The 12,188-nt window shown below is 42.1% G+C and overlaps 1 protein-coding gene across 2 annotated transcripts; it reads right to left on the bottom strand.

Annotated features, from left to right (window-relative positions):
- Window positions 1-418: 418 nt before the first annotated feature.
- On the bottom strand, window positions 419-12,034 carry TCTN2 (tectonic family member 2). Of its 2 annotated transcripts, XM_068163558.1 has the most exons (18): window positions 11,895-12,033; window positions 11,080-11,193; window positions 10,712-10,785; window positions 9,629-9,824; window positions 9,307-9,407; window positions 8,856-9,052; window positions 8,516-8,639; window positions 8,301-8,436; window positions 7,587-7,652; window positions 6,665-6,793; window positions 5,136-5,213; window positions 4,735-4,815; window positions 4,247-4,358; window positions 3,761-3,864; window positions 3,247-3,403; window positions 2,451-2,576; window positions 1,836-1,924; window positions 421-1,090 (listed from the first exon to the last, which is right to left on the bottom strand). In XM_068163558.1, exons 1-18 carry the CDS (start codon window positions 11,965-11,967, stop codon window positions 975-977), a joined length of 2,073 nt encoding a protein of 690 aa, XP_068019659.1. In that variant the 5' UTR covers window positions 11,968-12,033; the 3' UTR covers window positions 421-974. The 2 variants fall into 2 exon arrangements, with proteins under 2 accessions (XP_068019660.1, XP_068019659.1); XM_068163559.1 differs by lacking the exon at window positions 7,587-7,652 and having other exon boundaries at window positions 419-1,090; window positions 11,895-12,034.
- Between the last annotated feature and the right edge of the window lie 154 nt (window positions 12,035-12,188).

The following is a 12,188-nucleotide window of genomic DNA, read 5'->3' as shown; positions in this document are numbered from 1 at the left end:
GCCGCTCTGCTGTTGACTCTGGTACCAGGCCGGAGCGGGGCTCAGCTCACAGCGGCGGGGCGGACCGAGGGCCGCTGTTCTCGGCGCTGGTACTGCGCCAGAGCGGGGCTCGACGCCGTTGAGGCCCGCAGTCCTTGGCGCGGGTACCGGCTCACGACGGCAGTGTCAGAGCAGCCGGAACACGAAGGCCCGGCACCCCGTGACTCGGCTCCTGGGGTGCTCTTTGGAAGCTCCTTCCGGGAGCCCCGAAAAAATGGGATGTAAAACAGCTGGCAGTCACGGATTCACCCCGTGAGAGGCTTCCGTGTAAGGGTGTTCGGGAGAAAATTTTAAGAGTTACAAGATCCAAACCACAGGAAAATCCCAAACTGAACGGCTAGACTCGAGGATCTTAAAGGTCGTTTCTAACCTAAACGATTCTATGATCCCTAGAAGAACACCAGTAGTAAATGTCTCCTGCACTCCCTGTGGCCCAGATGAGACAGAGGTTGCCAATGCAAGCCATTACTGGAAAAGAGAATTACAGAACAATACAGGAGAACAGCTGAAGCATCATGACTTTTCAGAAGAGGAATTTGTCCACTACTCCAGAAACAGGAGCATGATGGGTTTACTATGGAAAGGAACTGCTGCCTTGATGCACTACTCCGAGGACAATGTCGGGACAATGGTCCATCCATAAGGACAAACCCCAACATCTTTGTGGCCTCTGGCCTGGGCTCATCTGTGTTCTGAAGATGCAGAGCTCACCCTGGTGAAGTCAACTGTAGTCTTGCTGCTCCAAATACAGCTCTGAACAACCATTCTTTCTTTTAAATAACACAACCATTTTCTGCATACCAGAAGAGTATTAATTTTATGTATCTTTAAATCTTTATATAAAACATCTATAAAATACAGTAAGATTTATCCATTCATTCTACCCAAAAGTACTTAAAATATTATCAAAAGCAGTTTTCTTCACATCAACATTTTCAAACCAAGGAACTATTCCATAATTTAGAAAACCAGGGGTTACTCAGAATTGCTGCAAGTAAAACAAGGAATGCCAATGACAGGCCTTTAGCAAGACACTGAGGATATGGTTCTCCTTTAAAAAAAAAAAGAAAAAGAAAAAAGTTAAGCATATGAGAGATAAATTTCAGTTTAGACAACAACCCAAAGGACACATATTAAAGTATATACATAGCCTGGATAAAATAATGGAGCACAAAACTTCGGATATTGTCTACTTCTAGTCCCTGAAGTTGTGGAGATAACAAACACGAAGAGTTGCCTGTGTCCATGCAGCTCCCAGCACAGAGTCCAAGTGCCTTGATGCCCTTTCAAATGCCAGACATTTACTTTAGAGTCTGCCATGAAACAAAATCCACTACAGGTTTACACAGAGGGATGTAAAAATAACCAGGGTGGCAAATTTTTCCTGAACTCATGTGGGCTGACTGAAAAACACAGAGTTGCAAAGTGAGCAAAAAAGTGTCTCTCCAGGATTCAAGGGCTAGGACAGGCACTGACAATGCTGCAATTACAGTGGGAAATGGACACAGAACAGTATCATAAAGGGACAGATTCTCCTTTGTCCTAGAAACTTCACAAGGGAGTGGAAAAGAATCAGTCTTATCCACAAAGTACTCTTAGTAATTTTTCCTTCCACATAGTCTAGTTAAGAAATTACTGCATTATCAAGGAAAGAAATGAATTATTTGGACCATGCTTGGTCCAAAGAAGAATTGTGATTCCCTACTACAAAGCATTCTTTGAGACTGAAATCCACACATCTAATTATGTTTCAAGTATGTCCAGTTATGCCATTCCACACTGCTTATTATTTTTACCTGTGTAAAACCGTGTCAGTGGATAAAGAAGCTGTGGCCAGCACACATCATTTCGATTGCAGTCGAATTCTGTATAATTCATCTGAAATCTGGGGGGGGGAAAACAAAGCCCAACCCCCCAGGTCTATTAATTCCAGTATCAGAACATCAGAAAAGTGGAATAAAAGAGTGAAATGGTGAAAACAGTGTCCAAATTACAAGGGGGGGGGGGGGGGGGGAACCAACCAACCAACAAAACAAAAACCTGAATAAACTTCTTGTTATTCTGTTATGACTTTCTTTTTCTCTAATGGAAACAGGAGCCTATTCTACTCCATTTCTGTAATTTTTACTTATTTTGTGATGAACATTTTCAAGCCATAGATAGTTTGGGAGCCTCACTCAGGACCCCTTATCCACTCATGTAAACTATACAGCAGCTTTCCTGTTAAAACCAAATCAGTATAATTTACAACTCTCCATGTTCCTATCACTAACAGAATGCTTATTCAATAAATCTTTGCACTAGGCCTGCTTGCTCTGTACTCCACCAAAACAAAGTAACCTTTTGATCAATGCTGTTAATGCTACACCAGCTTAACATAATTTGAACATCAACGTTTTTACAGAAGTTACCTTGTCAGTGGAATGGGTGGCTGAGCTGGCACCTTAATAAACTGAACAGAAGCAGTGATAGGAAGAAAGCTGGTGGTGTTCTCACAGACAAGCCCACACTGGAATTGCCATATGACTGTGGAGTAGCTGTAAGAATATGCATAATTATTACCTGAGGGCTGGAAACAGAAATTGAGAGTCTAAACATAACAATGAAAGGTCCAAACACACAGTATTTAGGAGGAGGTTGATGACCTCTGGATTTTCAACACCAGAAAAAAACTTGCAAAGTCTGGAAATGAGGTAAAGTGAAACAAAACAGAACAAAATCCCATGGATTTGATTGGGATTGACTCAGGGCAAAAAAAAAGAAGTGTTTGCCAAAGTGAAAATTCCCTGTTTCAGGAAAGAATAAAGGATTTATCACAGCTCTCAAGACAAGCTCTACATGGGCATAAGCCACAGGACAACACTGTCACTTCCACCATATGACAATGATATTAAAATGTTTTTCTGATGGAATGCCCTGTGTATGCCCACCACTGGCAGCATCACAGACTGTATTTAATATTTCAGTGAAGCAGAAAGATTATCTATTCATAGGCATTATTCTTTTATTTCATTTTCATTTCAGAGGGAAAAAGGCAAACCTGACTATGATCAAAGGAATCTGGGTTGCCCGAATAAAAGGATGTCAACAATTAGGAATAACAAAATAACATTTTTGTTTGGAAAATTTAATTTGGGTATGTTAGGTAAGCAAGTCTCAAAATGAAACATTTCTGTGTCAGACATACAGAGACACAGCTCTCTGTACCTGATCTGCACAGCAAGGACTTCCTGCCATGGAATCCCTTGGACTGCACCCACATGAGCAAAGATTATGCGAATATTCAGGTTTGCAGGAATATCTGGACAAATCCCTTTTAAGCTTCCAGTGCTCATATTGGTATCAGAATTAAGTGGATCAAGACCTGTGGAGGAGAGTGATGTTATTTAAATGGAAATATGATGGAAAATGGTTTTATTATTGTCATAGTCTAGTGAAACACTGGTAATTGTCATACACCAAAAAAAAAGGGTTTTCTCTGTATAAAAGAAGAGAACTGTATCAACAGAGAACTGAAACATCAAGGCATACGTGTGCAGGCTGATGGCAAAATACATGTCAGTGCAGTATCCACACACATAATTAGTTCTGTACATGTGTGTACACATGTATGTATGGATCTGGACACACAGATCAGAATCTTTAGACATCTGAAATCACATTTCAGTTTTGAGATGCTCTCATTGATTGTATGGGCATACAAACCTCAAACCTCACTTACGTATGATTTCCACCCAGTCATTTAGATCACTGAAGCTTGAATTGTCCCTTTTTCCAACATGAGTGGCTTGTATTAATGAATCCAATTTCTCAGTTACATTTCCTCTGCAAAATGAGAATGTAAGATTACAGAAAAAAGTACATCTGTGTTATCTGCCACTCTGGGTTGCAATATTCTTATTACACCATAAAGTCAATATTCTCTGAAAGATGTTATCACTCCATACTTGAACTACTGAGTTGCCTGTTGAAGGGAAGAAATGGCAAAGCATTCCACCCCAATATACTCCTCATTTGAAGATGGAGAGATTCAAGTGAAGCCATTATTTATAATCTCTTTTAAAAAGGAGACTGTCAGCTATAGAAAGCTGAAATGTATACATAAACATTTAAAAAGCAACAGTGCTGATCACAGGCACTTGTAGAGAATCAAGTAATAAGCAACAAGAGGGATGCAGGGAAAAACAATTCAACCTATGTAGCTCACCTTAAAAGACTGCAGTCTTCATTAATATCAACTTCCAGAAGGCATCCAGAGTGTGAATCTAATCCAAATAAAACTGGTGTGCGAGTTGCCGACGTACATAAACCTCTGCCAGCTAGAAACAAAAACAGCTTACTTGAGCTTTCCTGCATCACCTTTCAACTGCTAGCTTCCAATGTTTTGCAAAAATCAGCACAAAGCACCAAGCTGCATAGTTCCAAAATAGAAATAAGACCATTCAACTTGTATTTTCCAAGAAAGCACTAGAAGCTTACTCGCTTAAGTTTGAATTAGGCTAGGGAGTAGTGTAGAAAAGAAAAATTTGGCAGAAGTTCTTAACTAAAATATGTTTAAAAAGCAAGCAAACAAACAAACAAAAACCACACACAAAAAAAACCCACACCACCACCAAGCAAATTAAAAAACCAAAACAAACCCCCCAACAGTTCAGTATTAATTACAGTTGAAGTTGCAAGCTCACAAGCCAGTACCTGGCTGCCAAATGTTTAGGCTTCCAAAAGTATCAGTAGCATTCATATTTGCAGCTCTCACTGGCTTTCCAACTTGATAACCTAAACATAAAAGGGGAAATCGTGAACACTGTGTAAGAATCTGTAAGTATTGGCATTGCTTTAATAATAAATGCCATTAGTCTTGAAGCAAATGAACAGACATTGCCATTGCAGTAGAAATACACTCACTTTAAATGATCATTAGCTACATAACAAAAGCCTGAAAATGAACTACTGCTACTACCATTGGCAGTACATTGAGACAGGAAGGTGGGTGCTAGCAACAGGAGTATGAATGAGGTATTATCACTGATAATAGTCTGTACAGTAGGAAAAAAAATTTCTTTTCACTTTTAAGAAGCAAAACAAAGTATTAATACCTGGATTCCCAGAGGGTTCTGCTGGAGTAGTACTCTCTAAACATTGAAATTTAACTGTGAATCTCTGTGTCAGTATTTCTGAAAATAAATAAATAAGAAGAAAAGGGAAATAGATAAAGTAGTTAAAAGTATGCTCTATGTAGGATACAAATGATCATAGTATCATAGTATCATTCAGGGTTGGAAGGGACCACAAGGATCATCCAGCTCCAACCCCCCTGCCATGGGCAGGGACACCCCACACTAGATCAGGCTGGACAGAGCCTCATCCAGCCTGGGCTTAAACACCCCCAGGGACAGGGCCTCGACCACCTCCCTGGACAACCCATTCCAGGGTCTCACCACTCTCATGGTGAAGAACCTCCTCCTCACATCCAGCCTGAATCTCCCCACCTCCAGCTTCATTCCATTCCCCCTAGTCCTGTCACTACCTGAGATCCTGAGAAGTCCTTCCCCAGCCTTCCTGTAGGCCCCCTTCAGATGCTGGAAGGCCACAATGAGGTCACCTCAGAGCCTTCTCTTCTGCAGACTGAACAGCCCCAACTCCTTCAGTCTGTCCTCATAGGAGAGGTGCTCCAGCCCTCTGATCATCCTTGTGGCCCTTCTCTGGACACGCTCCAGCACCTCCACATCCCTCTTGTAATAGGGGCTCCAGAACTGGACACAGTACTCCAGGTGGGGTCTCACCAGGGCTGAGTAGAGGGGGAGGATCACCTCCCTCGACCTGCTTGCCACACTTCTCCTGATGCAGCCCAGGATCTGATTGGCTTTGCGGGCTGCAAGTGCACATTGAGAGCTCATGTTGAGCTTTTTGTCCACCAGCACCCCCCAAGTCTCTCTCCTCAGGGATACTTTCCAGCCAGTCACTGCCCAGCCTGTCTTTGTGCCTGGGATTGCCTCGACCCAGATGCAGGACCCTGCACTTGCTCTTATTGAACTTCATGAGGTTGGCTTGTGCCCACCTCTCCAGCCTGTCAAGGTCCCTCTGGATGGCCTCCCTTCCCTCCAGCGTGTCTGCTGCACCACACAGCTTGGTGTCATCAGCAAACTTGCTGAGGGTGCACTCAATGCCACTGTCCATGTCATCCACAAAGATCTTGAACAAGACAGGTCCCAGGACTGATTCCTGAGGGACTCTGCTTGTCACTGGCCTCCACTGGGACATGGAGCCATTGACAGCCACTCTTTGGGTGCGGCCATCAAGCCAGTTCCTTATCCATCTAGTGGTCCACCCATCAAACCCATGTGTCACCAGTTTGGAGACCAGGATGTGGTGTGGGACAGTGTCGAAGGCTTTGCTCAGGTCCAGGTAAATGACATCAGTTGCTCGCCCCTCATCATCCTTCATTAGTAACAGAAGGCAACAAAACAATACAAAATTTATGGAAATCAGTCCCCTAAATTCTCTTTCCAGAGTCCAGGCAAAAATTCTTTTTAACAAGTATTAGTAAATAAAAGATTCTATCACAGAATTTCCAAGCTGAAGGAAAAAAAAATAGTCAAAAGTCATAAAGGAAATTCCACAATACCTCCATCACATAAACTTCCAAGGAAGACTGTGACATTTACTTGCTCTATGTTCTTGTCTTTCCAAATGAAGGTGTAATGCTCTGCAAAAGTTACATTCTGACAAGGAACCTCAGCAGGATGAAGGGTTTCTGGCAGAAAAGAAGCGTGCATAATGAAAAGCACTGCTAATTAGAAAGCTGTTTTTCTACAGCTGAGAAATGACATATTGAAAACTCTGGCAACATCCTGGAAATAAGAATATTCATCTTTTTGAAAATGTGTTTTACTGCTTAAGTCCCATCTCATTAGGACAGTGTGATAATACAATCCCCCAGCTTATCAATATTCTAACAACAGCAGTTCTGAGTCCTTTTGTAGATAAATCTCTCCAGAAGAACCCAGAACTAGACTGTGCATCACCACCTGATTCATTTCTCTGGGCTCATCACTCCCAGGGAGCTATCACTGCCCAGAAAAACACATTAGCTTGGATTCCATTAGTTTCATTTCTGCTGCATTATCCTCCCACTGACTGGGGACCTCTGTTCTACACAAAATAATTGCTGCATTGACTGAAAAAGGCATCAGAGCTTACAATATAGAGACCTATTTATCTGCTTACAGTCTGCCCATCCCACTTGGATGTTCATCCTGGAGAGTTTTTTAAAGCATTCTTTGTATTTTGGGCTATAATTTTCTTCTAGAGAATTACTTTTAATGTAAGCTAAGGGATCCTATTTCTCGACCAAGTTTAAATGAAGGGGGGTTAAATTAAATACTTTCTGCTTTACAGTAAGTCAAACTGTTTAACTTTTTGAGTATTAGATAAGATAAATATCCCTTCCTGAGGACTGTGGTAGGTAAACATTTAAAGCATCAAAATCATCTATTTTTTATATAATCCAGGTCAGGTGAGAAACTCATTAAATGGAAGAGACATACCACTTTCAGTTTTGAATTTATCCATGTCGGTGATGGTCCTGTAGATAACATTTTGTTGGATGAAGTCTGAGAATACAAAGCAAACACTGCACTAATTCTGACTAATAAGAGAGACAGTCATGCTGTTTTCACATCCAAGGTGCAATCCTTCTTGTTATGAAAATTGAGGAGAAAATTATTTAGAAAAGATAGTTTTGGTAAAGGATCAAATAGTTCATGTATTTTGAGTGCATAGCTAATGGTCTTACAAAGCTAATACAAACAGACAGTTACAGAAAGTAAAATAATCTTCGTGCCGGTAATCATGCAATGAAGTGTCATTTGGAGTTTGGGACAAGTTTATGCTTTTGTAGCACAGAAACTAACTGCTTCTCATTAATTCTGAAATGATGATACTGCACCCTCTTGACAGAAAAAGGGCTCTGCAACAGCCTGAAATCAAAAGTGAGAGAGACTGTTCTCTCATGAATCACCAGAAACACATAAATGGAAAACAAAGGCAAATCCCACTGTACATTTTATCTTAAATCTTGGGAAACAGTGGGACATTCTCTAGGAGGACGTCAAAATCAAGAATAGAATGCCTCTAAATGCTGAACTACAGACAACAAAGGTATCACATGCAGCTACTCTATCACCAGACCTCATGTTTGTTGTGTTTCAGCAGCTCCAAGAAACACAGAACACATTTCTGTTAGGGGTTAGGCAGCATACCTCCAGTGCCACTGTTGATCCTCACATCATGGGGCAGTCCTTCCTTATAAGAAGCTAGATTGGTAAGGCATTTGACATCAAAATTCTGAAGATAGGCCACGGGGGCATTTCCAACACACTGTCCAGCCATGGATTGCTGCAAATGATTCACCAGAAGTAAGTATGGTGTCAAAAACCCAAGAAGAATCAAAAGCCCCTAAATACAAAGTGATTACCTGGGGAATGACAAAATACTCATCTTCTTCTGTCATAATTGGATCTCCTTGTCTGTAACCAGTGAATAGTCTCCCAGGAGAAATTTGTAAAGGGATTTTAAATGAAGGAAATCTGGGTGTAGAGCTGCAAACAAGGTTAGAAATTAAACACATCTTTATCTCATACAGATAAGTATACACTTACTTTCATGTTCCATATTCTCCTATTGTACCATTGATACTTTTCCATCTGCAGTTAAAGATTCCAATTTCAAAATAACTTCCATTATAAAAGCAGCTTATATTTTCAGTAACATGTTTAATGAGCATGTTGAGAAAATTGATTTTTCTGATGACTTACACAGAGCCATGATAAAAGAGGCCAAGAAATGGTGTGTTATTAAGAGAAGACTGTACACAAAGGAAGGGAAACCAATCCGGGGTATATTCCATTGAATGTGAAGAGCACAGCTGATCAAAAGGTGGGTTTACATCCCCACCAAACACTCCAGTGAAGCATGACTCATTGAACAACTGCTTCAAGTCTGGTGTACACTCCTGAAAAGGAAAATAATGGTCAATTTTTAGCAGGATAATTGTATTACCATAGGCACCTTAGCCATACTTAGAGGTAAATCAAACAGAGTTTGTGGAGGGAGGTCATGTTGGGTACCAGAATTACTGGAAAACCCAAACAAGTCCTCTGGCTCCATCTAGTCTGAAGCATTCAGCACCTCTTTCTCACCTTGGACACTAGAAAAAGTCCAGAAATTTTGAAACCACTTAATCAAAGCTTAGTATGAAATAAGTACCGTATCGCAGCAGCAGCGAACATCACAAGCTCCAGCTGTCAAGTCGCAAGGACAAGAGCCCAAGGGCTGAAATGCCTGGTTGGGGATGATAGTTACATTTTCTGGGGAGGGGGGAAAAAAAAAAAAAAGAGAGAGAGGGAAAAAAAAGAGTTATATTAATGGACTGGAATCCAAATAAATAGACCATGTGCACTGCAGTATGTTATGACTGTGTACAAGCCTTCAGTTAAACACCACTAATGATTATTCAGTATCTCTTACGGCTGTCAAAATCCCAATTTGCCAAAGTGTCATTTCTTCTTTAGCATATCTAAACATTTACCTGACACATTTCCTGTAAAGGAGGAGTTGGCATACATCTCAGCTTGAATCAAGAGGCGTGCCACGATCACTGAATCACGGCAAGCTAAAACCTGAAGTGTTTCAACCACACAGGGAGCTGCCGTGCAGCAGTCGGTGGCATTCGGCAAACACAACTGCAGGTTTCTAGTCAAGCTTACAGTCACTTCATAAGTGTCCTGAAAAAAAAGGAAAATAAAGTTTGATAGCTTTGCCAACTTGTACTAAATTACTCCTATTCATAAAACTCATTGGCTTCTAAAAGAGAAATTTCAGTACCATTGTGTTTTGTCAGCACTACAAAGCAGTGATATTTTTCCTGTATAAAACTGGACATTTGTTGTGAGCTGGATGACAAAGCCTGCTACTGAGATATGCAAATATAGGATATGAACTGTACACAGAACTTTTTAAGGCAGGGATACAGATCAAGTTACCTCAGAAATCATGTGCACAACTCTATAAAAAAAGAACAAATACCAAAAAAGTAAATTTTGTCTTTAACAGCTACCTTCAGCTGAAAACTGGAATGACTGCAGAGTTGATAAAACCCCTAGGGAATTACATATAACATAACACTGAACACTAAATAAACACAGATGTTCCAGAGCTCATCACAGTATCACAGTATCACTAACGTTGGAAGAGACCTCAAAGATCATTGAGTCCAACCTGTCACCACAGACCTCATGACCAGACCATGGCACCAAGTGCCAGGTCCAATCCCCTCTTGAACACCTCCAGGGATGGTGACTCATGCTGTATAAAACCACTACTTTTTTATTTCTACTATCTCCTTCTAGCAGATCTGAAAGCCTTAGATACTACAGCCTGCAAGGAAATACAGGCAGTTCTGGAGAGGAAGAGGAGAAGGCACTAATGTAAAAGCTGCACCTCAGCAAACTCCAGCAAGGACATTCACACAAAGAGATATGTCAAGGAAAAAAGGCAAGGACAAGATACCCAAACTGGGTTGCTAGTACATTAACGTTTTGCTAGTATTTTACTAGCCTTTAATATATGACAGTTCAACCCTTCCCATTTTGAGAATCAGTATTTTACATACCACACCACGTGTTTCGTTCAAATTCCAATCACCAACTCTTTTATTTCCACTGCAATTTGCCGGATACAATTTTCCTGTATGAAAAAAAATAAATGCACTGTCACTTTGAGAGACTAGAAAATAAGAAGCACATTTAAACTTCTCTTGTGACTTCCAGTAGGCACACCAACAGACCCTGCTGACAAGGAGTCAACAGAGAACCAAAGTCTTAATCAGCCAAAGTCCTTTGGAGCTCCTACTTTAGTAACTATTAAAGCATTTAATTTAATGCATTGCCATTTCTCTAGTAATTTTAGCATTAAATATTAATAATTCAAACTTATTTCTTTACTTGGGGGTGAGGGTGGGAGGAAGTGAAGTGCCCTTACCTGTCTTTTCATCCACAGGACTTAAAATTATAGAAAAAGTAACTCCTGAAGAATTTCCAAGAAAAAATGAATTGGCTCTGGGTGCTGACATATGGATAAATGAAGGCTGAAAGACTGAAAAAGAAACCAATCTTTACACACACCATTCTTACTTTCCTGTATTTTAGAGTGTCACAAATAGAACATAAACATCTTGGGATGCTTAGTAGAGTATCATGTTAATGTTCTTACAGAATGCTAGAGCTAACTTTCTGTACCATGTTTGCCTCCGTAAGCATTCAGCAGTACAACCTGCAGCACGTACTGGCCCACATAGATACCACACAGGTCAGGCAGCAACGTATTTAGCATTTCTTGAGGACTTCAGTTTACACTTCTTCATTTCTTGCACTCATGAAGGGCATCAAGGCTGTAGCACTATGCTATGATCCAGTAATTGCCCTCAGTATGTGAACATAAGGTCAGCTTTGGAGGTCCAAGTTGGGAGTTTCACTCGAATTTCCTTTAGAGACTGCACCACCGTTAAATCCAATCTGTGCAGTTCCACTTTGCTCCTTCCCAAACTCCTTCAGTGCTGAGCAGTGGCTGAAACTCCAGGGCCAACACTTCTGTGTTGGGGCAGGGGCACCAGAGGCTCCTTGGGACTCGTCGGGGCCTGCCCTCATGCCCACTCGGCGGGGCTCCACCGTTAGTCAAGGAAGGTCGCACCGCAGACCGACTCGCCTTCCCCACACCCTCGGCCACCCTTCCCTCTGCCTCCCCTTCGCCCCCCCGGAGGCCGCCATTCATGGTGGCTCTCGATGCCCTCCACCCACCGGGGTCCCCGGCCCGCTGCCCGAGGCAGGGTGCCGCCAGCAGCAGCAGCGTCCCGAGGAAAAGAACCGCCATTGCGCCTAAGGAGGGCCACGGCGCGGCGCCGGCTGCCGCCCGCACGCCATCTTGCAGCGATAGCGCGGCGCCATGGCAACGGGAAAGGGCGGGAAGCGCAGACGCCTCGGGGGGAAGGCGGAGCGGGGAGCTCGGGCAGCGGCTGGGACAGCGGCTGGACGGCCCCACGTCCCCCTCTGCGGGGCAGCTATCGCACAGCCGAAAGTGCAATCAACTCAGAG

The sequence above is a fragment of the Melanerpes formicivorus genome, unplaced genomic scaffold, assembly GCF_026170545.1.
Source record: "Melanerpes formicivorus ecotype bairdi unplaced genomic scaffold, bMelFor1.0.p_v2 SCAF_72, whole genome shotgun sequence".
NCBI classification, from domain to species: Eukaryota; Metazoa; Chordata; class Aves; order Piciformes; family Picidae; genus Melanerpes; species Melanerpes formicivorus.
Note: the sequence above shows the minus strand (reverse complement) of the source record. Positions and strands in the feature narration are given on the sequence as shown.

Coding starts and splice junctions, on each gene's coding strand:
- TCTN2 (XM_068163558.1), bottom strand. CDS start 11,967: ATGGCGGTTCTTTTCCTCGGGACGCTGCTGCTGCTGGCGGCACCCTGC. Junction 11,194..11,894: donor GCAGCGGGCCGGGGACCCCG/GTGGGTGGAGGG, acceptor TTTCTTTTTCAG/TCTTTCAGCCTTCATTTATC. Junction 3,404..3,760: donor TGACTGGGTGGAAATCATAC/GTAAGTGAGGTT, acceptor TCTCCTCCACAG/GTCTTGATCCACTTAATTCT.